At 38.1% G+C, this 21488-nt stretch overlaps 2 protein-coding genes and 1 non-coding gene across 3 annotated transcripts; all 3 read left to right on the forward strand.

The window, feature by feature from the left end:
• Positions 1-5385: 5385 nt before the first annotated feature.
• Positions 5386-15656, forward strand: LOC110049039 (uncharacterized). The gene is made up of 11 exons (XM_089287489.1): positions 5386-5570; positions 5659-5765; positions 5896-6013; positions 7983-8036; positions 8881-8986; positions 9878-10937; positions 11849-12393; positions 12798-12929; positions 13904-13959; positions 14533-14631; positions 15053-15656. Exons 1-11 carry the CDS (start codon positions 5532-5534, stop codon positions 15182-15184), a joined length of 2448 nt encoding a protein of 815 aa, XP_089143615.1. The 5' UTR covers positions 5386-5531; the 3' UTR covers positions 15185-15656.
• Positions 14119-14191, forward strand: Trnas-gcu (transfer RNA serine (anticodon GCU)). The gene has a single exon. It is a non-coding gene; the product is annotated as a tRNA-Ser (tRNA).
• A 791-nt stretch (positions 15657-16447) lies between the features above and the next one.
• LOC110049040 (uncharacterized) lies at positions 16448-20443 on the forward strand. Its single transcript, XM_020754806.2, has 2 exons — positions 16448-17409; positions 19237-20443. The coding sequence occupies exons 1-2, from the start codon at positions 16734-16736 to the stop codon at positions 19464-19466; spliced, it is 906 nt and encodes a 301-aa protein (XP_020610465.2). The 5' UTR covers positions 16448-16733; the 3' UTR covers positions 19467-20443.
• The last annotated feature ends 1045 nt before the right edge of the window (positions 20444-21488 follow it).

The following is a 21488-nucleotide window of genomic DNA, read 5'->3' on the forward strand; positions in this document are numbered from 1 at the left end:
GGCCAAAGTTTATGTGGATCGCGGTTTCGTCTTATACGCCTCAGCCATTATAAGAATCTATGATTGCGAATAAATCGATTACAGAACAAAACGACTCTCTTTGTTCAAACACAATAGAGTTTTCGACTGCTTCTTTGTTATTGCGTAATAATTTCCCTGGGTCATTAACGCGTAAAGTTACGCAAGTAGACAAGTAGATGCGGTCTTTCGTGGAATCGTGCATCCATGTTAAATATTCTAACAAAACTTTCCTCTTTTCTGTATAGAGCCAGCACGGCATTTTCAGCTTTTATGAGTGCTATTTCTTGTGAGTCTCCGCTGCGTTCGTATCCGGAAAACTTGGCCCGATCGCAATTGCGAAAGGACATCAAACTTTTTGTGAAATATTTAAATATCGAAACTATCTGGAGATTGATTCAATGAAGTCACAGTTACTTTCACTTCCTTGTTATGCAGTAAGAGGACAAGGGAATTAACTTTGCATTCATTTCTACGATAAAGGAAAATAAAGAAATGGCCCTTAATCGGGCTTCAATCGGTAGCCTCATTCAATCATTCAAATAAACAGCCAGAATATTTTACATTACTTACTACCTTAACTCGCACAAAGAGTTTAGAGCAGTCAAGGCAAGAAAATGGTATGGCTAGCAGCGAGCTCTGTGCGTGTATTCCAGTTCTCCGTAGCAACCTCAATTACAGCTGTAGTTGAGATGAAAAAATAGAACTGACCGTTTCGTCGTTTGGCCTTATCTTGTTCGAAGTTTCCATTTCAAATAAATCATGCATGCATTCAATCGAAGTCGATCTACTCGTATTTAGTATAAATCTACTAGCGTTCTATCGCGAATGCTGTTCTCTGATTTGCTACGCTACTCACTATCTATTCTGTGATAGATAGTGAGTAGCATAGCTGTGTGCCCTTGTTAACAAAATGACGGCCTCCTCTTGGTGTTTTCGAAGTGTCTGTGAAGAGGATTTAGATAAAGTTTTGAACGACTAGTAGATTTATACTAAATCAATTAGATTATTTGCTCTCGAATTCTATCGCGCGATAGTTGACTCGGGCTGCGCTCTCGTCAACTATCACGCGATAGAAATCGAGAGCGAATAATCTAATTGTTCAAAAGAGCTTGAGAACTATGACGGAATCATTCCCAAGTGATACAAAACGGAAATCTTTTAAGCCGTTCAGAAATGTGAGCGGCAATCCTACGGATTGCAACATTGCAGATGACAATTTAAACGGCGTACCTTATCAAACTGATCTTGAGGAGGTCATCTTGCAAAATGTACTTCGTTTTAGTAGGCACCAGAAATATAAAGAGGACCGCCTACGGATTAAAATGAGGCGTTAAAACCCTTTGCAGATTATACTTGTAGATGTAGATATAGAAATTGACTCAACCGATTGGCTCTCGGTTATGCTATACACAGGCTAATAAGAATACCGCTATCTGATTGGGTCAACCTAGTGACAAACAAGGAAGTAAAACACTATGGTAATTTCCATAACAAAGGAACATAACGGGACCAATGAACAGAACCATGGACTTCGACCGGAAGTTTATGTTCTAGCTTTTGAACCGTTCTTGCTGCCCACCAATACGTCTTTAAGCTCTCATTTAGTATTTACAACTTGACGTTTTCACGAAAAGTTGATGTTACGCTCAAAAGAGGAGAAACTTTGACCAATCTCTATAGTCTGGTGTCTATTTTAAAATCACGGCGGTGCAAAACACTTGATTAGTCATTGTCTTTTGTAGCTATGAAACGGGGTCGCGGCTTCTTTATCACTAAGCACTGCTGTAATGGTGTAGTAATTAAAGTATGGACGCATCAGAATTTGCCCGGAGGGAATCATGGTTGCATCAATCACACCAAAGAAGAAGTGATGTATTCTTTACGAACTGTTATAATTATTAAACTTCGTTTCTCTGCATGATCCATTTTAATTTACAAAGCTAAGCATCGTAACAATGTGCCGGGTACCGGGATTGAAACTGACGAAGAACTAGCTGTACCTAGGCCTGATTCCAAAAAAGAATATTCTCCCAATAACAAAATTCTTGTCTTCTGGCAAGTATTGTCAGTATTGCGACCAAGAACTACGATTAATTGTGTGGTTCTTTTCTCAAAGAAGCTCTTCTAGATAAGCCAGCGATCATCATACAAAAACAAGTCAACAAACAGTTTATGTCGAAACGTCATGATCGAGTCAGTAAGCTCCATGTAGTATTTACAACTTGATGATGACACGCTCTAAAGAGGAGACAATTCGACTTCCCGCTTACCCCCGTCTATCAAAAACTTTCAAAGGTCCATTATGAAAAAAGGCGGTGCAAAACATTAGCTATTATTTTCTGTGTTGCTGAAACAAGGTCGTAAGTTTTACTATTAATAAGCGATAGATGTAGTATTTAAAACGAGAACGCATCTGAATTTGCCCAGAGGGAATCTTGCATTACTCACACGAAAGCACTTCTGTTTTGGTACTACGTCGACGATGTCAGCAGACGATGTTCATGCTAGTTACGCTGTAGCTAAAGCTAATATCTTTACAACTCTTGTGAAGTGTTTTACAGCTCTCATGCTCTTTGCCAACTGTTAAAAGATTATGCCCTTCTGCGTACAAGTTATGCTGTCGGAATTAAAAGCTAATTAAAAGAAATCACTAGCATGGGCTGTCACAGAGCTGATTAATGTGCCCTTAGGTCTACTCGCAAAAAGAACATTCTTCCAAAATAAGCCAAAATTGTTGTCTTCAAGCATTTTGACCAAGTATAAGATCATACATTTCTACGGTTCTTTTCTAACAGAAGCTCTTCTGTCCTTCTTGTAGAAGTGATCGAATAAAACGATAAACCTCAAGTGATCATCTTTACGTTAATTGCGACTGACAACCACTCGAGCTCCGCCAAGCGTTGACAAAGGATGGAACATCAATTAAGCTGAGCTCCGCTTTCGGTTTTCTGCCGTCAAAGCTATTTGTACAATGGGCTTTCAGCTGCTTTTACTCAAATTACGTGACTAGCAGGATTAATTAAGTTGTCAGTGTGGCTAATGATTTACTGAAGTCATCGTTTTCGAAAAACTCCGGTTTTAAAATCCTTTCCGTCCACACGAAACGAAAAGCCGGCGTTTTCAAGTATCTCCGGTTTGAAGAGTGTTTTCGAAATGCTCCGTTTTCGTGACGGATTAGTTTAGACAGAAGACCTTCGAAATAAAGTTGCCTTTCCAAATTTATCCGGCGTAATTTGGACGTGCCTTTCGTCGAAATGAGTATGACACGAAATGTGTTCCCCAAAAGGTTCATTTTCATGCAAATCGGCTCATTTTCATATGAAAGGTTTTGTATGATCGGAGGAACTTGTTTAGAAAAAGAGAGACAAGATAACACGGAAATGGCTGTCAATAGGTCCTTTGCAGCTAAGCCATCGCGTGACCTACTTGACATGAAATTATGGGCTGAGACTTTAAAAATGCCAGAAATGGAAAAAAAATAAAACATGTGGAAAATATCAAAATGGTCAAGTTTGAGGCCCCTGGCATTAAAGAATGAGACTTTATAAATAACGATAAAGATTAGCGAAAAAACTGAGCAACGACGTTTCGGTGTCATCCTGGCACCATTTTCAAGTTAAAAAATATTTGTGCGAAAAGTAAATTAATTTATACCAATGGTAGAGGTGCGAAATTGAATAAATTAAGATTTAAATTAAATTAAATTAAATTTATTCAATTTCGCACCTCTACCATTGGTATAAATTAATTTACTTTTCGCACAAATATTTTTTAACTTGAAAATGGTGCCAGGATGACACCGAAACGTCGTTGCTCAGTTTTTTCGCTAATCTTTATCGTTAACTGTATTTCCAAATTTAATCTTATAAGACTTTATAAAGGTTTGAATTTTAATAAACTAAGAAGATTTGAATGGAAAAAGTTGCTGAAAATTTTAACTGACGTATTAACTTACTCTTTAATGCCAGGGAGCTCAAACTTAGCCATCTTCGTATTATCGAAATGTTCTTTCCATTTCCTGCATTCTTTAAGTTATAGCCCATCAGACATAATATAATATTTTTAGGAAACTTTTGGTCACGTGACCCAAGCTGTAAAGGGCCCATTTTACCTGAGTCAGAAGCGGAAGGTTTTATCCGAGAAGTGCTAGGATTTTCGAAGAACAGCCGAACATGTTCGAAGATGTGCGGATCAATATTTCCCGCTCTGATATTTAGAACGTTCCGAAGATTTTCGAAGGCGTTTCGAACATTTCTTGCTCCCAGTTTCGACCGGCTCAAGATATATTTCGCCAAACATAATGTCTTCGAAACAGTTTTCCCTTGAAATCGATCAATTGTGAAAAAAAAAAAAAAATGTCTTGCTCTATCATTTTGCTTACGATGGATGAAACCAAACGGAACGCAATCTAAATTCCACTGCCTGTGAAAACGATATCCACCCTCCCCTCCTCAGTTCGTTAATCTGGGAGTAATCAACTAGGTAGCAAAACTAATCAAGGGGTGGAGGTATTAACGGCACAATGTGTGGATAAATGTACAGGAGTCATAATCGGGGATGGCTCCTGGTGGATATCAGTATCAAGAAAATTCCTTGTTTTTTCAATCTGCAGGGTAAAGCGGTGTAAAACTTGTTATCCCTCCGAGACAAAATGAGCCCGTAGGACGCACAAAAATGTCACTGAGTTAACAACTTAGTACCACAATCTGATGAAACTCGAAAACTGAACAAAATAACACATGATATTTTAATTCGACCCTTTAGCTCGTGTCGCGGATTTGTGCAGCTAAAATACTAGCCGAAATCTGACACTGTTCTCTACCGGCTAGAAAGGCCGGTTAAAATGTAGCTAAAGTCAAAGTCAGCTGCCGTGAACATAGCTGAATATAAAAATTATGGACGCAAATGCAGGGCAATTACTTTTTTCAGAAAACCGGTAATTAACTCTTCTTTTTGAACGGAATTATCATTGATATTGATTCAGAGACTTTTTTGTTTCTTTAACCACCATTTTGTAAGAGCTGTTTTGATTTTAATTGTCTCATAACTGAACTCTATGATGCTGGAAGTCGCAAATGCGACAGGTCTTTTAGTACAAGTTAAAGTCCCTAAATATTAACTGCCGTGCGACCTGCGAAATCTAAACAGACTGCTTTTAAGTTTTCCCGGGATATACGCATCGTTGCCTTCATGCATCAGGCAGATTAAAGAAAATCCTTTAATGTGTTAAGCTGTATACAAAATTAATCAGTAATGTAAATACTTCTTTCTACTTGTTTTTCTTCAACCAATCAAATTGTTCGATCACCTTTATTTCCCGCTCATGCATGCAAGCATTACGTCACTTAGCTTTCGTCACGTGACTAACAACAAGTAAGTGGGCAATAAATAAACGCTTGACGACAGAAAGTGTGGCTTGTATGCATATAGTCGTGGTGAAGTGTGTTGGCAAAATTACTGCTTTTAACCGAAAGATGATCATTTGTTGCCTACACTGAGTATTCTTTAGGATGTCTGCCCATAGTAGTGGCCTTTTGCCACCGGACGAGGTAAAAATGAGCTGCAAATCCGTTAATATACCGGTGTGAGTTTGATTGTGAAATTGAGCATTACATGTACTTTATTCCTTTTGTTCAGTTGGCAGATTTGCACATATTTGTCGTTCCCTTGGATCTGTGGCTCGAAAAATACCGAACAGCCTTTAACAATATTGCTTTGGAGTCTGTTTCCGCGGGATTTGTCAGGTAATTCTGTCGTTTTGCCAAAAATCGAGAAGAAATAGCACGTTTGCTAAAAAAAAATGTCCGTTCGTGGAAGCCCGTTCAATTCAAGCTTCGTTCTGTACCTAAACTTGTCTAATTCAAACGCTTTTAGGGTTCAGCCGTATATTTCTTTGAATTATCTGCGAGATCACATCGAGGAACAACTGGGACCAGAAGTTGTTCCAGAAGATTATGTCTTTCTTAGATCCGTTGGAAGATGTATGGCTGTGGTAAGTATGAAAACGTATGAAACAATTTAAAACATGTTAGCTTCATATACATGTATTATTGCGCGTGAAATAAAATTATGAAACCTGAAGATATCAAGATCTGTTCTCGAAAGTACACAAAGCCACTATTGTATGCTTTCTGCGAGATCTAAGGATCTATTTATGTATCTAAGGATTTGATTTTGGATCTATTCTTTGAGAGAACCAGATATTGCTGTTTGTTTCTACAGATCTGGTGTTGTTCCGCGTTACGTTTGATTCTTTTTTATTAGATTTTTGCATATTGGTGTATAATTAACTTGAAAACATCTGCTAGCCAAAACGACAATGCCTTTAGCTGTAAATTACCTATTAGTTAGGTTTCGCAGATTTTAATTATTTATAGGTTCTCGAACTTTCCAATTTCACCGGCGCGGGAGTTCTCAAAACAGAGGCAGTTGTTATGTCAACTTTTCCCGGTTCTTATTATAAAATATGACAATTCAAGCTTGATCCAGCTTTTCTTTGTGAGCTTTTCATTACGTTCTGTCACTTTTCGAGATAAAATTCGGGTTTGTACCTCAAACAATGATTGTTTTAACCAAATAAAAGTTTATCGTGCTTGGCTATATATCGAAGGTGTTGTTATCTTTCCAAGGATAAAATTCTCATAACTTGTCGTGTTATAAATGCCTGTTGAGAAGTTAATTTTTGCGTTCAATTTTCGAATATGAATGTGATGTAAATGATAAAACGTAGTCTTCTCTGGTTTTGCTCTAAAATACTGTACATTTTTGCAATAGGCATTTGTGTGTGAATAAGAAATGAAGCATTCTAGGAGCTGTACATGTGAGAAGTTGGACTTTATCATCCACGCAGCTATTTTATTATTATTACTAGTAATACCTGCCGGTAGAGTGCCAACGAGTAAAAACTGTGACAGTTGTGTGACGAGTGAAAATTTTTGAATCGTGTGGTGCCAGAACAAACAAAATGAGGAATAAACCTATACATCGAGCGACATAAGTTCGATCAGATAGATGCAAGAAACTTATAAGAAAATCTGTAGACAAATGTATAGCTTTATCGAAGTAAAGCTACGGCATCTCCGAAGAAAAACGTACGATGACAAATGTGATATCCGTGATAAGACTTGCAAACAGTTCTAATCAAACAGCTGGGCCCGGCATCACAAATATAGAATGCAAGTAAGCAACATGTTCATGGTAAATTTCATATTTTGTCCCTCGAAAGCAACTGCTTGGAGATTTAAAAACATATCTTGCAATAGAAATGAGCCTAAACAATGCGTAAGCACATGGCAACTTAGAGAGGTGTCAAACTCGGCAAAGTGACATGCTGATTAATGCAAAAAGCATGCGGGTACTGAATAAACAAAATGAGGGACTTTCAGAAAGTCTTATGATCCTCGTGATGTGATTGGTTTAGATAATAATACCGTTATGTCATTGAAAAAAAAAAAAAAAACAATCAACGATGATATCACTCTTACATTACCTTAATGCTTACTTTTTCATTCAAGATTTCTTCTGCCTGTACCAAATTAACTTGAGTGATGGCTTTATAATGCTACCGCCTCGTCACCCTCATGTCCTCGCAAGGGTGACTCTTTGGCAATTATTATTATTATTATTATTGTTATTACTAAATTTGAAGAACAGTTATTAAAAGCCAAAAAAAACTGTAGCTTGTCAGTGACTTTCTCATTATTAAAGCCACTTTTTTAGCCCAAAGTAAATGTTTATTGAGCCAATTTGTTATTTATAATTAAACGATTCCTTGCCTTTCTATAAAAGCACAATTTTGGGGGTTTTAGTAGGAAATTTCCACTGTCTTTGTACATCTACTTAGTAATCCTATGGACAGACAGACTTCTGTTAAAAAAGCAACTGGGAAAAAACTCTATAAGTGTTTTCTAAAATTTTGCACTCTAATATTATCAATGCCAATTTGTGGTTCTTTCATTCAGATAAAAGAAAATCAAGAGCGTCTGCTCAAGGCCAAGGACTTTCTACCCCCTGTGGTAAGGTTGTTTCCTTTATCTGTTAAAATACACCCTTGTTAATTTTGTAATAATGAGAGATTCTCCAAATCATTTCAATGTGAAAAGGGAAACCTACTTTGTGATATTTGTGTACATGTTTGCTTAGACAGGGTTCTTTCAAATTTCTTTAGTAGTTACCCTGGCGACATGTAAGTCGCCATCAGCTACGTGTACACCTACAGTGTGACAGTGCTTTCATTATGATTTGAAATAGGTGGCTGCCTTGTTGCTGGCAGTACCTGTAATATTAGAAGACCACAATGACTTCTTCTAGGGGGTTAATATTTGAAAACTACCAACACCAACCTTGGTCATTTACAATAGTATACCAGCCAGAGCTCTGGGAGGCATTGTGACTATTAATGTTGAAGTTACTATATAAACCTAACAATAGATTCCATTTGCCATGGAAATATGCTCTGATATTTGTCTGTGGACAATTTATCTGTTCCGAATAGCAAACAGTGAACTTTCAGGAACACTTATGTCTAAGGACAAATTTCTGAGCATATTTTCACACCAAATGGTGGCTATTAGATTTATTGCCCTTCAAATATTTTTCGCAACATGCACAGTTTTGAAACTTGAGGAATATCACTTGGATATTCCCAGTTTTAGCTGGGGCCTATTCAGTCATGTAATGCATTTAGACCAATCACAGTCAAATAAAAATATGCAATGGATTATAATCACCAATAGTCAGCATTTGATACTGTGGGACAAAGAAAATTGGTTTCGTTGATATTTATTATTTTTTTAATTTATAATAATATTATACAACAAGAATATGTAGTCATGTACATACATCTTAACCTTCTTGTAGGCTTACAGCCCAGAGATTTTTATTCTTCCTGGAACGCATGATGCTGTAGCTAGGCCAGTGGAGAATGCTGCAAATACCATTATACAAACACACGGCCTCACAACAGGTGCGCAATAAAATAATTCATCTTTGTGAAAACTTTCCAAGATAACAGTCCATTTTATAAGATTATGATAAGGATAAGAGTCCATTTTTGTAAAGAATTTTTCAAGATGACTGAAGTTTAAAGTTGAAAATTAATATGCAACATTACAGAATTTTCAAAATGAGCAAATTTATACTACAGATGAATTATACGTCTGAGACAAAAAAGTAGTCTGCCTGAGACGGATAAATGATCCCTGGTATAAATCTGGTGTTTAGATGAATTATGTGGCAAAATTTGTCTGTCTGATTTATCAGTCAGCTGGTACATTTCCAAGGCTTGCTGAAAGATAAATCAGTTTGAAGACAAATTTTGCGACATTTTTCATCTAAACACTAGATTTACATGGATACCTAGACGATTTATCCATCTTAAATAGTCATCAAAACAAGTTTGGTGTCAGATGATTTGTCTAGTGTTGCTCAATGTCTTTGAACAGATTCACACCCTCTGGTTTCATCCCAGATGCACAGTAAAAGTTAGAACCACCTTGTACAGTACAACAAACAATACCATAATTTATATAACACTGCTCAATAGCTTTCATTTGAAATTTTGGCACTGATCCAAAAACAGACCTCTACAAAGGCTATTTTCACTAATAACGGTAGACCTTTCCCGCGTTCTGCTTCATTGTGCTCAAATAATAGCACCAGAGTGAGGTTGGGGTGGACATTGTCTTACATTTGCTGTATTTATGTCCACCCTGACCTCGACTTGGCTCCACTGTTTGTTGGAATGCAGAAAGGCCTATTCTGATAAATATTTAGAATAACTCTAAAAGAAAATCTCTGTTTTAATATTGTATTATTGCGCACTGACACCTTTTTCCTTTCATTATTTTTTCCCCAGCTGGTATGGCTTCTATGCAGCCTCACCAGTTACCACAAGCACGATATCCAGTTGGATATATACAACATCCACAAGCCCTGCCAAACATGCTGCCTGGGGGCTTTTTACCCCAGCAGTCTGGCCAAGGGGAGCAGATGGGTTTGCAAAGCAGAGAGGCACCTTTTGTTAATCGCACTCAGAGGACCAGCAGGTCTAACAAGTCAATATCTGATGACGAGGGTAGCAGCGACTTTGAGAGACCACAAGATGAGGGAAACCAAGAGGTCACTGGCAGACGTCAGTCAATAGAGGACAGAAGTGATGGGTCTTCAGAGAATGATGGTGGTGACGGAGGCGATAAGCCAAAAGTGATGGAGAGAACAGAACATAGGAAGAAGCAGAAAAAAGCAAGTCAAGATGAACAGGAAGAGGAAGCTTCTAATGTTGTTCCATTAAAGTCAAAAAAGAACCGAATGCAAAAGAAAGGAAGTAGCAGTTCATCGGGAAGCAATCAGTCATCAGAAACTAAGACTGTTAAGTTCATTCAACCAGAAGTATATCAGAGCCTTCCCATTCCTAGTCAAGGGGGTGTACTGATTTCTCCTCCTACTCCTATTCCCTCCGGGCGTGTCATTTCTTCCCCTTTTCCTGCACAGCAGTTTGAACCAGTTAGTGGTCCTTCTGAGAAGGAGAGAGCTTCTGAGATAAAGAACAATAATCCAAGTGGTGAAGTTGATGATAAAGATGTGATGGCAACAGAGAAGAAGAAAAAGTCGGCCGAAACCAAAAGAGGTAAAAAGAAAAGGCGAGAGAAGTCGCGCTCTCCTTCCCTGGAGCGAACACAACCCAAAGAACACATCAGTCAAAAAGAAAACAGCGGGGATGTTATATATGAGGATGATGATAATTCAGCTGTGTACGGCGAAGTGACAATGAGCCGAGTTGAATCTCCTCCAAGTTTAAGTGAAGTTGAAGAGAGATCAAAGTTTGTTCAGTTTCCTTCCCCAGCCAAGGGAGCAAGGAGGCCCCCAATACCTGATGATGAGTATGGCAATGTTTTTAGTAATGGGGCACAAGATGTGTAAGTTTTTTTTCCTTGTACTCTTAATTACTGTATCTTGAATAACTGTGGATGATTGTGTCTCATTGTTACATGCATTTTCATATCCAGATTTGCAATTAGCCAATCAGAAGTTTTGTCTACTGTCCTATACAGTGTACATGTATAGTGTACATGTAAATGTACTATGTACACTGTATACAAAAACTAGCCTCCATTTGGCCTGAAAATATGCTCAGATATTTGTCCAGGGACATTACAACACTGTATCTGTTCTGAGAAGCAAACAGTTTTATGAGAGTGAAGCTTGATGACAACTGTGGGTTTTAAGAAACAGATACATGTAATTTCCAAAGACAAATATCCAAAGATATTTTCTTGCCAAATGGAGGCTATTGTGTTTATTGTCCTTCAAACGTTTTTTGCAACACACCAGAGCTCTTCAAAATTGGAGAATATCACTCGAATATTCCCCAGTTTTAGCTGGAGCTTATTCAGTCACGCAATGTATTTAATTTTAGACCAATCACTTGTGAGCAAAAAAATATTTGATGGATTATAACCTGTGATATCAAGTCACTGACCTGATATGGCTACATAACCTGTTATTTGGCCAAATTTGGGTGTGAGAAAAATACCTGATCATACCTTTTTGGGTACGTGTCAGTGGCGTGTTATGCTCATTTGGTCCTGCCCTGGGTATTTTAGCTCAGCTATGCCTTGCCAAAATCGAACCACGGCTTGAGCAAACTAACTTGATAAGTGCTGTGTGCCACCAAAGTGTACCAAAAAGGTTTGATTAATTATCACCAGTAACCTGTGATCAGGCATTTTTTTTCTCAGTGTCAGAAGAGAGGAAAAAGTAACATCTTGTGCATTTCATGAGTGCAATTAGGTTTAATTATGGTAATCCTTTCTTTCTCTTACTTTAGGGATAACTCATTTGGACGAGAAGAAACTCTCAATAACTATGCCCCAGAAAACCAAGGATTTGTGGCAGAAGATGATGGTGCTAACAATCTAGGGGTTAACAATTTTAGTTCAAATGAGGATAAGAATGTTTTGAAGGACACACCGAAGGTTGACGAAGATGTGAGAGCAACAGGAAAGGACGCTAATAAAATAGGTGCCAAGGATGATGCAAAGAAAGATGGTGTGAAGGGAAATGCCGCTAAAGGAAAGAAAGTGGTCAAAAAGCCCGCAAAGAAACCAGTAGAAACTTTAGATGAGAAATACAAAATACCTCAAATTCCCAAAGCCCCCACCCCACCTCCCATGAAATACCCAGAGAGGGGTAACAAAGAGTTTGGAGAAGACACAGCATCAGCTAAGGATAGAAAACGCCGGGAGATTGAAGAGTTAAAGGCTGAGTTGAGGAAGGCGAAGAACGCGAGGGTGGAAACTGAAAAAGAGAGGGAGTCTAAAGTGCGCAGAGCTAAGATGTTACAGAATCAGATGCTACAGAAGAGGAATCAAGGTAGGTGTTAATTTTACTTGAAGCAATGTTGATGTGAACACGTTAACCACACTATGTGGGGTCATGGATGGGCCGTTACCTTTTGGAGAATTAGGGTGGATAGTTACCAAGCCAGAAAAAACTGCTGCACAAGAAAGTTTGAAGATTTTAGAACGTGTCTTTGTGTTTTTATTAGTGTTGGTAAGGCTTTCGTGTGCTAAGAATTATGGGTAAATGTACCCGTCGCTTTTTTTCCTATTGCCTATGGAAGATTGTATTTCCTCCAGCTACTTTGTAATACAAGAATTAATTTAAATCCAACCTTGTGGCCCAAAGTCTACACAGTTACTTACAATAGCAGTTTCCTGTACGTGTCGTAATCAATCAATCAAACACTTATTTGATATATTTTCCTGCACATGCAGCAAAGAACATTTGGAAGAAGAAGTTTTTTGAGGAGAAGAGAAAAACCGCTGCATTAGAAGAACAAGTCAACAGACTAAGACACGAGGTTGATGCACAGCACAAGACCTTGATGGCGTACTTGGAAAGTAAAGGTATGTTATGTAGATTAAAGATGATTACCGGTTTAAATTCAGAGTTACATAATAACATGTCAATCAAAATGGCACCTAATCAGAGTGAAGTTACGGTCGAAACACTCCATGGACGCTATATGGTCCAGTTCTGGCCCTCACTTTGCCATGCAGCGCTACGCTTTCGGGAGAGAGGTGCCCCTCCGAGAGAGAACGTAGCCCTGCATGACAAAGTGACGGCCAGAACTGGACTGGTGCGATGTTAGAAGAAACTGCATTCTCTGTGACCTATAGCTTGTTGTCAAGAAGAACGCTAAGGTGATTAGAGTCACACGCAACTCTCTTCGTGTACGTGACCTGATATGCCTTAGCCAACTTTAGAATGGCTTTGAAGTTACTGTTTTTGAATGGAAGTTTAAGTAGGAGAAGGTACTAATAAATCAAATTTGAACTGGAAAAAATAAGGTAAGTCTTCAAACTTAAACCTGTGCACCGGCCCAATATGCATGCTTCACTCACATCATTTGGCCCAAAGTGAGTCTACTGTTTAGTTGGGGGGAATGTAGGAAAGTACCCTCGACTAAGTTACAGTAATTTTACTTAAGTGTTATTTGGCTTAGTTTACACGTACGGAGTGTTCAACAAAGACATGTTCTTCTCAAATCATTAATAATTCATCGAATTAAAACAGAGAAAATCACAACCGTGAAGGAGGTTTGGATACCCTGTCTTAATTAGCATAGATTTTGACGAATTTACTTCTCCGTTTACTCCTTAGTTTTGTTTCGATTGAGAAAATGTATCAAACACTCAAGACCGTTTCATTGGCCATTCAAACACCTCGAATTTCGTGAAAAATACTCCGCTGCGCACCTTTTTTTTTCAACTCTCTTCTCGGTGTTTGGATATCCCGATGAAACGGTCTCGCGTATTTGATATAGTACTCAAAAGACTGTACCATATCGTTTCATGGGTTGCCATCTTTTTGTGTTTAGAACGAGAGGGCAGCAAGCCTCAAGCGGGAGGAGACTTCAAGTCGCCATCAGAAAAGGTAATGAAAGTGAAGAATGATCATCGCAGTAAATTTTCCAATTTAAGCGATTGGAAAGAAAAAGCCTGAAAAAAATGAATTATTTCATATATACTTCACATCATTTCACTCCTCACGGAAAGATATGAACTCAATTAATTGACCTTGCTCCCAATATGTGGCTTCATAGCTCAGTTGATAGAGCATCGCATCGCTATCGCGGAGGTCACGGGTTCGAATCCCGTTGAAGCCCTGATTTTTTCAGAGTTCCTCTTTCCAATTGCTTAAATTGGAAAATTTACTGCGATGATCATTCTTCACTTTCATCTACAGCCGCAGTTCAAATATGAATTGTTTCATGTATACTTCACATTACAAAAGGTAATATAGGAACATGCATTTGTTAGTTTCCTCGTAATAACGTTTTTGACAACGATGAATGCGAGAACCATGCTTGCATGGCATCAAAACTACCAACTATATGATAACTTCACAAATGTCGCGCGCTTTTTGTGCTTAGTTTAGTTAAGGTGGATAAATATAATTATGCGACTCATATTTATCGCCTGCATTGTGTTTTGTCTCTGTCCACAGACAAACCAACGGATGTCTCTTGCACGGTTACAACACGAGGTGGAAGAATTAAGAAGAAGAATTGAAGAATTGAAAGTGAAACTGACGGCTGAAATGAAGGTTTGCTTGTCATTACTTTTTTCTTTACTTAATTTTTAGCTGATATACGGAGTGCCTTACTACCCCCACCCCACCACTGTAACAACTATTTACCTACGGAATTAACGGCGAAAGGTGTTGACTGTTATAAGTGCGTAGAACCAACCAGAAACGGGTGTAAGCGCGGGAAATCTGGCGTGTGCTGCGGCTCGGGAAATAATATACAGGTAACAACTTCACCGCGTGCAACGAGTGCAAAGCGCGGGAAAAAACGAGGCATGAACCAAACACGTGATAAGTATTCATTTTGCACGTGATTTGCTGAGAGCGTATTGTTCAAGTGTCAGCGAAACAATTACAGAGCTGGTCAGACGGACCAGAATAAATGCAATGCACAATTATTTCGAAACACTCTAATTTACACTATTTTTCCTCTTAACAGAATCGCGACGCCGCCCAAAAGGAACTGAAACAAATACGCCAAGATTTGTTGGAAAAGAAGATCAACCTTACTCTCACCAAATCGCAGAAAAGCCTGGCAACGTTAGCAAACCCTGAGAATATTGCTGTGTGATAAATTATGACAATAAAGAGAAATATCCAGTGACAACTCGCGAGTGGCGGACCCCTTCGTAACCCTATTTTGTGTTGTTGCGTGACGACGAGGGAGATTGCATGACGGCATGCAACGTCATTCCGGCAAGTTCACTTCCAAACCTCGTTCTCAGGCTTGAAGATACATCATGGAAACGTGGTTGATGACTAGAACGCTCCTTTTACTCGTTTCCTTTGAATTATATGGACGAAAGTAGTCAAGATATATTGTGAACACTGGCAGTTATACATATAAGTTATACCGTTCAATGTGTCTCTATTTATTACATTCAATACAGATGATTTTTTTTCTCGTATAGCAGTTTTCATATTTAAAACGAAAATTTGGCCGAGGGTTGAAAACCCGTTTGTCCAGGAAGTAGTTTTTAAACAGTAGAGATCATATTTTGTCTTGTAATAAATTATTGTAAATAAACTGTGTTTTCTTAGAATCGAAGTTTGTTGTTTGTGTGCGTTGTCCTCAGAAAATAATTCAGGTCTGGTGTTACGGTAGAAAAAGAACTTTAGTCGCAGATTTAGTTCAACAAGATTATTCAAAAGGCAATTGACATAATTAGCAAACCATGTTAGTTTTCTTTTAGAAAACTGTTTGGATACAGTCGCTTTGAATTTTTTTAAAACAACGCTTTTTCGTATTTGTCACGAAACAACGGCTAAGTCGGCGTTAAATGACTCAAATATATTTTACATTACAAAGTCATCAAAAGGGTTTATCTCCAAAACAAAGCATATCGACAAAGTCTGGCGAAAGATTAAGTAACCTATTCTTCGATGGATTAAGTCTTCTTTACGAGGTTCAAAATGGTTTCAACTAGCATCAGCCTCAAAGGCAATTCATCATTTTCTTCAAAGGAAAAAACACAACAGAATAAACCATAAAATACGAACAAAGATGATTAAGACTTCAGAGGATTAAGAGGAATTACGTAAAAAGAACTTGAAAATTCTAGCGATCCTCTGGGCTACACCTTTAGTTTTATAGCGGATATCATTAAAGTATGTATAGAAAATTGGAATTTCTAGCGTTATAGGTTAAATTTAGAATATTTCTGTTATGTCAAATTGATTTTTTTAATTGCCATGAATTCAAAGCTATAGGCCCGCGCGCCAATGCTTCAGTTAAATGTGATTGGTGAAAACCAAAATTCAATGTTTAGCAATGGCACAATTTTGGCATTTAAAAATAAAACAAAAACAATTGCCTTCTTTTGCCTTAAAAGATGTTTTACTTTCGCCTACCGAGTGTCTACGTAAGCAAAACTCAAATCACACTTGGACAAAGAGAATCAGATTGTGTTTCATAATCATATCAATGATTTCATCATTTAAGTATCTGACTCAAACGGAAGGAATATATTATCATGTGGGTTTACATTTTACTAAATGAATTTGGCAGTTCGCCACAAACCACAAAAGAGTTTGGGTAATCTAAATCCATGTCGCGTCCAATGGTGTAGTACGCGTTCATTCTCAAACTGACCCGGTAAATTTTGAGTTTTTCATCTCAAATGAGTGAGAAAAAGGCCGAAGAGGTGGTCGAACCTCTTAAACCACCAAAAGATGGCGACATTCCGCTAATAGTGGGAGAGAAACCAGCGCTGGAAAAGCGACACAGTGAGGCAGTCAACGGTGAGCATAGCAGGTCATTTAGCGAACAAGTGAAACATTTTGAGCGAAAGATTCGCGCGTATAACAAAGCGAAGGACAAGGTTAACGAAGGAGAAGCTCTGAGCAATTTGGGAATATTATATTACAAAGCATCAAAGTTTGCCGAGGCGAGAAGCTGCCATGAAAGGCATCTTAACTTGGCCAAGGCAGTCCAAAATAAACGCGCCGAAAAGAGAGCGTATTGCAACTTAGGTTGCACATATCGACGTATTGGAGATTTAGACAAAGCTGTCGAGTGTTACGAGGAAGGACTCAGACTTGTAAAGGAACTGCAAGACAAGGTCGGAGAAGCGAAACTCTTAAACAACCTCGGAAATATTCTCGAGCAGAGAAGTGACTTTGACCAAGCAGTTTATTGTCATCAGAGACGACTTCATGTTGCTAAAGAGTTAAAAGATTTGGACGGCGAAAGCAAGGCTTGCGCTAGCTTAGGAAATATTTACCATTTGCAGGGGAATATCCGAGAAAGTATCAACTACTATGAAAAATTGGTGGCGTGTCTGAAATATAAACTAGGTAAGTACAAAAATACGTGAGGTTTATCCGAAAAGATTTAACGCAACATTTATGCAAATAATATAGCTTTGTATATAGTTGAATCGCATTGCCTTGACAGGTAGTCGGGAGCAATTAATATTTAATGTCTGTTATGCAGTAAAGATACTTACAGCGTATTGAACTCTAAATAAACTGAAATTCCCTACAGAGAACATTAAGAGAGTACGCTAAAACGTGGTGAAATCATGTACAATTTTAGCAAACAAAACGAAACAAAACATTTATGCATTTCAAGGAAAAAAGTTCGTCCTAGAATCTAGTTTTGTGTGTCGTCTCTAATTTGCATTCAGACGCGCATTTGACGTTTGTATCTTGACGTTTTTTATTCTTACGTTAATCGGTACAACGTACATTAAGTCATCGCACACTTCTCTTTGTCACGATTTTTTTAAGAGAATAAACATTTACAAGAAAGTTGAGGCCGGAAAAGACTTAAATCTTAAGAAAATCATACCTTTGCAAAAATCTTTATTTTATTTTCCCTGCTTGTGGAAATGAAAGATATAGTACATGTCGTAACGTTCACCTATATGCAGAATGAATGTGTTTGAGATCAGCACAGCAAAACCTGTATGAAGCGGAAACAGATAATGTGCGACACCCTTTTCGAAGTGAACTCCGATCTTAAAGTTCCAAAATTTTTTCCCCATATTTTGTGCAAAACAGACCCCTTGAAAGCTTGTTAAGAAGACTTCCTCCACTACACGGATACTGTGAGGTTGCCATGGGTATCCGGTTAAAACAGGTTCTCTGTACCTTACTTCAAAACCACCTCATATCTATTTTCAAGAAAATTTTGAAGAACATTTTTGAGCAAATAATGTAAATATTAAGACGTCTCGGTAGCTTCAGCTAAAAATATCGACGTTCTTTTACGAAGAAGTTCAAAGTTTTATTTTTACTGTAGTTTCATTCATTGGGGGATATATACATGGACTTTTGACAAAACATTAAAAATTGCCGGAATACGTTCAAACGTCTGAACGCAAAATGTTGCACGCTCGAAACTAAGGCACAAGGGTAATTTGTTCATTCCGAATCGTTCTTAGTCAGAAGATGCACATGTGCTAACTGAGGATCTGCCTTGAAGTGTCATTTTTAATTGGTAGTGCAAGGAAATAAGAACAGCGGGAACAGAATAGCTTAGATTTAGCCGGCTACGCCATTCTATTAGTCCTTTTAATACAAACCTGCTTGCCGCCTATGTAGCAAGAACCTAGAATTTTCAATTCTTCGTAATATTTGAGCCCTCTTTCTATGTCCAAAGTTTTATGCCAGCAGCTTCCATATGTAGTGATAAATAATGGAAAAGGTTTCTGGAGGGCAAACCCTTTGCAATATTCAAATCGTCATTAAATTCCAACCTTACATGACATAGGACTGAAACTTAGTATTCTGGCTAATTAAACCATGCTCTTTTCAGTTCTGTAATTTATGTAGCTGTAGCTAAAAGTTTAGAAATTATCGGTCGCGTGAACGACTGTTGCAAAAGGCCAAAGGCTTTCGAAGGGCCCATTGAATACCGAAAAACAAAATGGCGCTCTTTAAAATAACATTGCATATTGTTTTATTGCCATAGCGGTTGCTGATAGGTTTACAGCAGTTTCAAAAGTTTGTGTTGAAAAAGATATTCTTTGGAGCTCAGTTTATTTTTAATTGGAAAAATCTCGGTGAGGTGGTAGATTTAAACAATAAGCCCTGAAACATTTACCTTGTAGCGAAAAATGTCTTTTAACTGAGTTCCAATACCAATTTTTCGTTATTTTACTGTGCTCTCTTCAACAGCAATGCAAGAAAAGAAAACCAAGAGCGAAGAGAGTTCCGAGAGCAGTTCTCCCCCCGGGAGCTCATCAAATAAAACCAGAGACGACTCCAGTAAACTACAGGTGAAAAGGGGGGAGGATCGCGAGGAGCGAGGCAGTAACAGCAGAAGATCGAGCAGTGGTGGCAGAAGTGGGGGAAGTGGAGGCAAAGCATCGTCAGTTCACTGGAAAGGAGATAATTCTGGAATATAAAAAAACATGGGATACTCAGGACAGTATTTAAAGGAGTCCTCAATATATTTTGAGTTATTTTGGCCTCGTACCAAGTGTCCTTAAACTTTAAATAGATCGAAACTGAAAATAATAGTTTACGAAGACATAAAAACACCAAAGAGATAGGAACAAGGATGGCAAAGGATGGAGAAGATTAACACGGATTACAAACGAACAACTTTAAAAATTTAGGCCATAAAACTTTTCAAGATACGCAAACGGCTGACGTAGCTCCTTTAATAGAAATTGAAAGGAGAAAACGTTTTACTTTACCAGTGACTTTTGGCAGTTCCAAGTTTGAAAGACATTTTCCCTTAGTTCATTTGATCACGTAGTTGTGCGAAGTTCTACTGACCTGGTGACATTAGAAGCCTTATGCTCCCGTCAACTGGATTAGTCTCTTTGAGGTCTTCAACTTTAGTATAGTTGAAAGGAAGGTCGCCCAAAAAAAAAATCGTTTAGGAAACACGGAGTGTAAGCTTAAACGAATAATTGAATTCTAATAAACAAACCTGAAAACGATAGATTAAAATGTTGCTACAAGTTACAGTTGAACTTCTAGTGATCATGAGCGAGCTTATATATGGCTGTCACAAGAGTTATTTACACTAAAAGACAAGTAGGTTATTTACACGAAGTTTAATTTGATATATATTGCTCAACGAAATAAATTCTCTTAAGATTTAACCCTCTGTAATATGCAAAGTGCAAATACTATTTCAGAGGAATTAGACTATATATCCCAGACCGAGCTAGATCAAATTTTAAAATATCCTTGTCTCTATGACTAGTACAATTTTAAATCATCTTTACTTCAATTCCTCAAAAATAATTAGATCAGACTCCAGAAACATCTTTTCCTCTGCATCCATAGCGCCATAACTAACTTGATGCCGACTTCGGGGTAGCAAAAAAAAAAAAAGGAAAAAGAAAAGGAAAAAAAAAAAAAAAGAAAAGCCATTCAGAGCACTGTGACTTGCCGCCGTTTTTGTCGGACTCTGTTAGCGTTTCGCCTTTTTTTGTGATGTTTCACTGTTTTAGCGTGTTATATTTTCAGTGAAAGAAGCAAATTTTTAACTTGGCGTCAAAAACCAAATGAAACTGAAATGACGAACTCTAGGATTGGCCACATACAGTAAATAACTCGATCGTTCGAATTGAAGTAGTGTTGATGGTGTTGTTACTTGGCAAAAAGTAAGGAATTTAAGATTCGACGACCAGGGAGTACGACCGCGCGTTTTCCTCAGAGAGGCATGGCAAGTTGGTGTGAGCACGCTCATTTTCACCAGCCTTACCGTCGTCCTTTGCGACGCTAGGTATAGAGTCAGGTTACGCAGGCTATCTACTAGCCTTCTCTACGGATAATATTTTCTTTTCTTTCAATCTTTACTTTCCTTTAAGATGAGTACTTTAGACTTGTATTCAGTTTAAGAAGCATGTGAGTCCATTTTGCTATGACCTGTTTTATTAGGCGGTCGGTTAGGTGGGGCGCAGGGCGAAAAAGGTCCAACGAAAAAACAGGGTAGATGTTGGGCGCGGAAAAGCTCCTCGCACCAAGCCTCTATCTCCTTTAGTTTTCGCTTGCCCCTTTTTTTTGGCGCGCTGTCCCCTTTTAACTGAAAGCCTGAAACAGGCCAATTTCGGTAAGCAGAAACTACTTTCGTTTACTAAATTTTCCAAGTCTCTAGATTGTCGCGACAAGAACTATACCTCAAATAACGTTTCGCGCCAAAAGTCCGCGTTTGACCCAATTCCTTTCAGCTTATTCAGTTTCAGATATCACCGCACCAAAAATTACGACTTTAAAAAATATTGAGGTTGCAGTGAAAATTTGGACCAATGCGTAACTCAAAATTGAGGTCGTTGCCGATTTGGAATGAGAAGTTTTCAGTAGTAACTCATTAATGAAACACTACCAGAGAGTATTCTGCTATTTGTCATTTGACAGCGTGGATGAAGGTCTGAAACTCACTTGTCAGTTGAAATTTGGACAGTCCTCAT

This window comes from Orbicella faveolata, unplaced genomic scaffold, assembly GCF_042242905.1.
Source record: "Orbicella faveolata isolate gen_17 unplaced genomic scaffold, um_ofav_v1 contig_14, whole genome shotgun sequence".
Lineage (NCBI taxonomy): Eukaryota > Metazoa > Cnidaria > Anthozoa > Scleractinia > Merulinidae > Orbicella > Orbicella faveolata.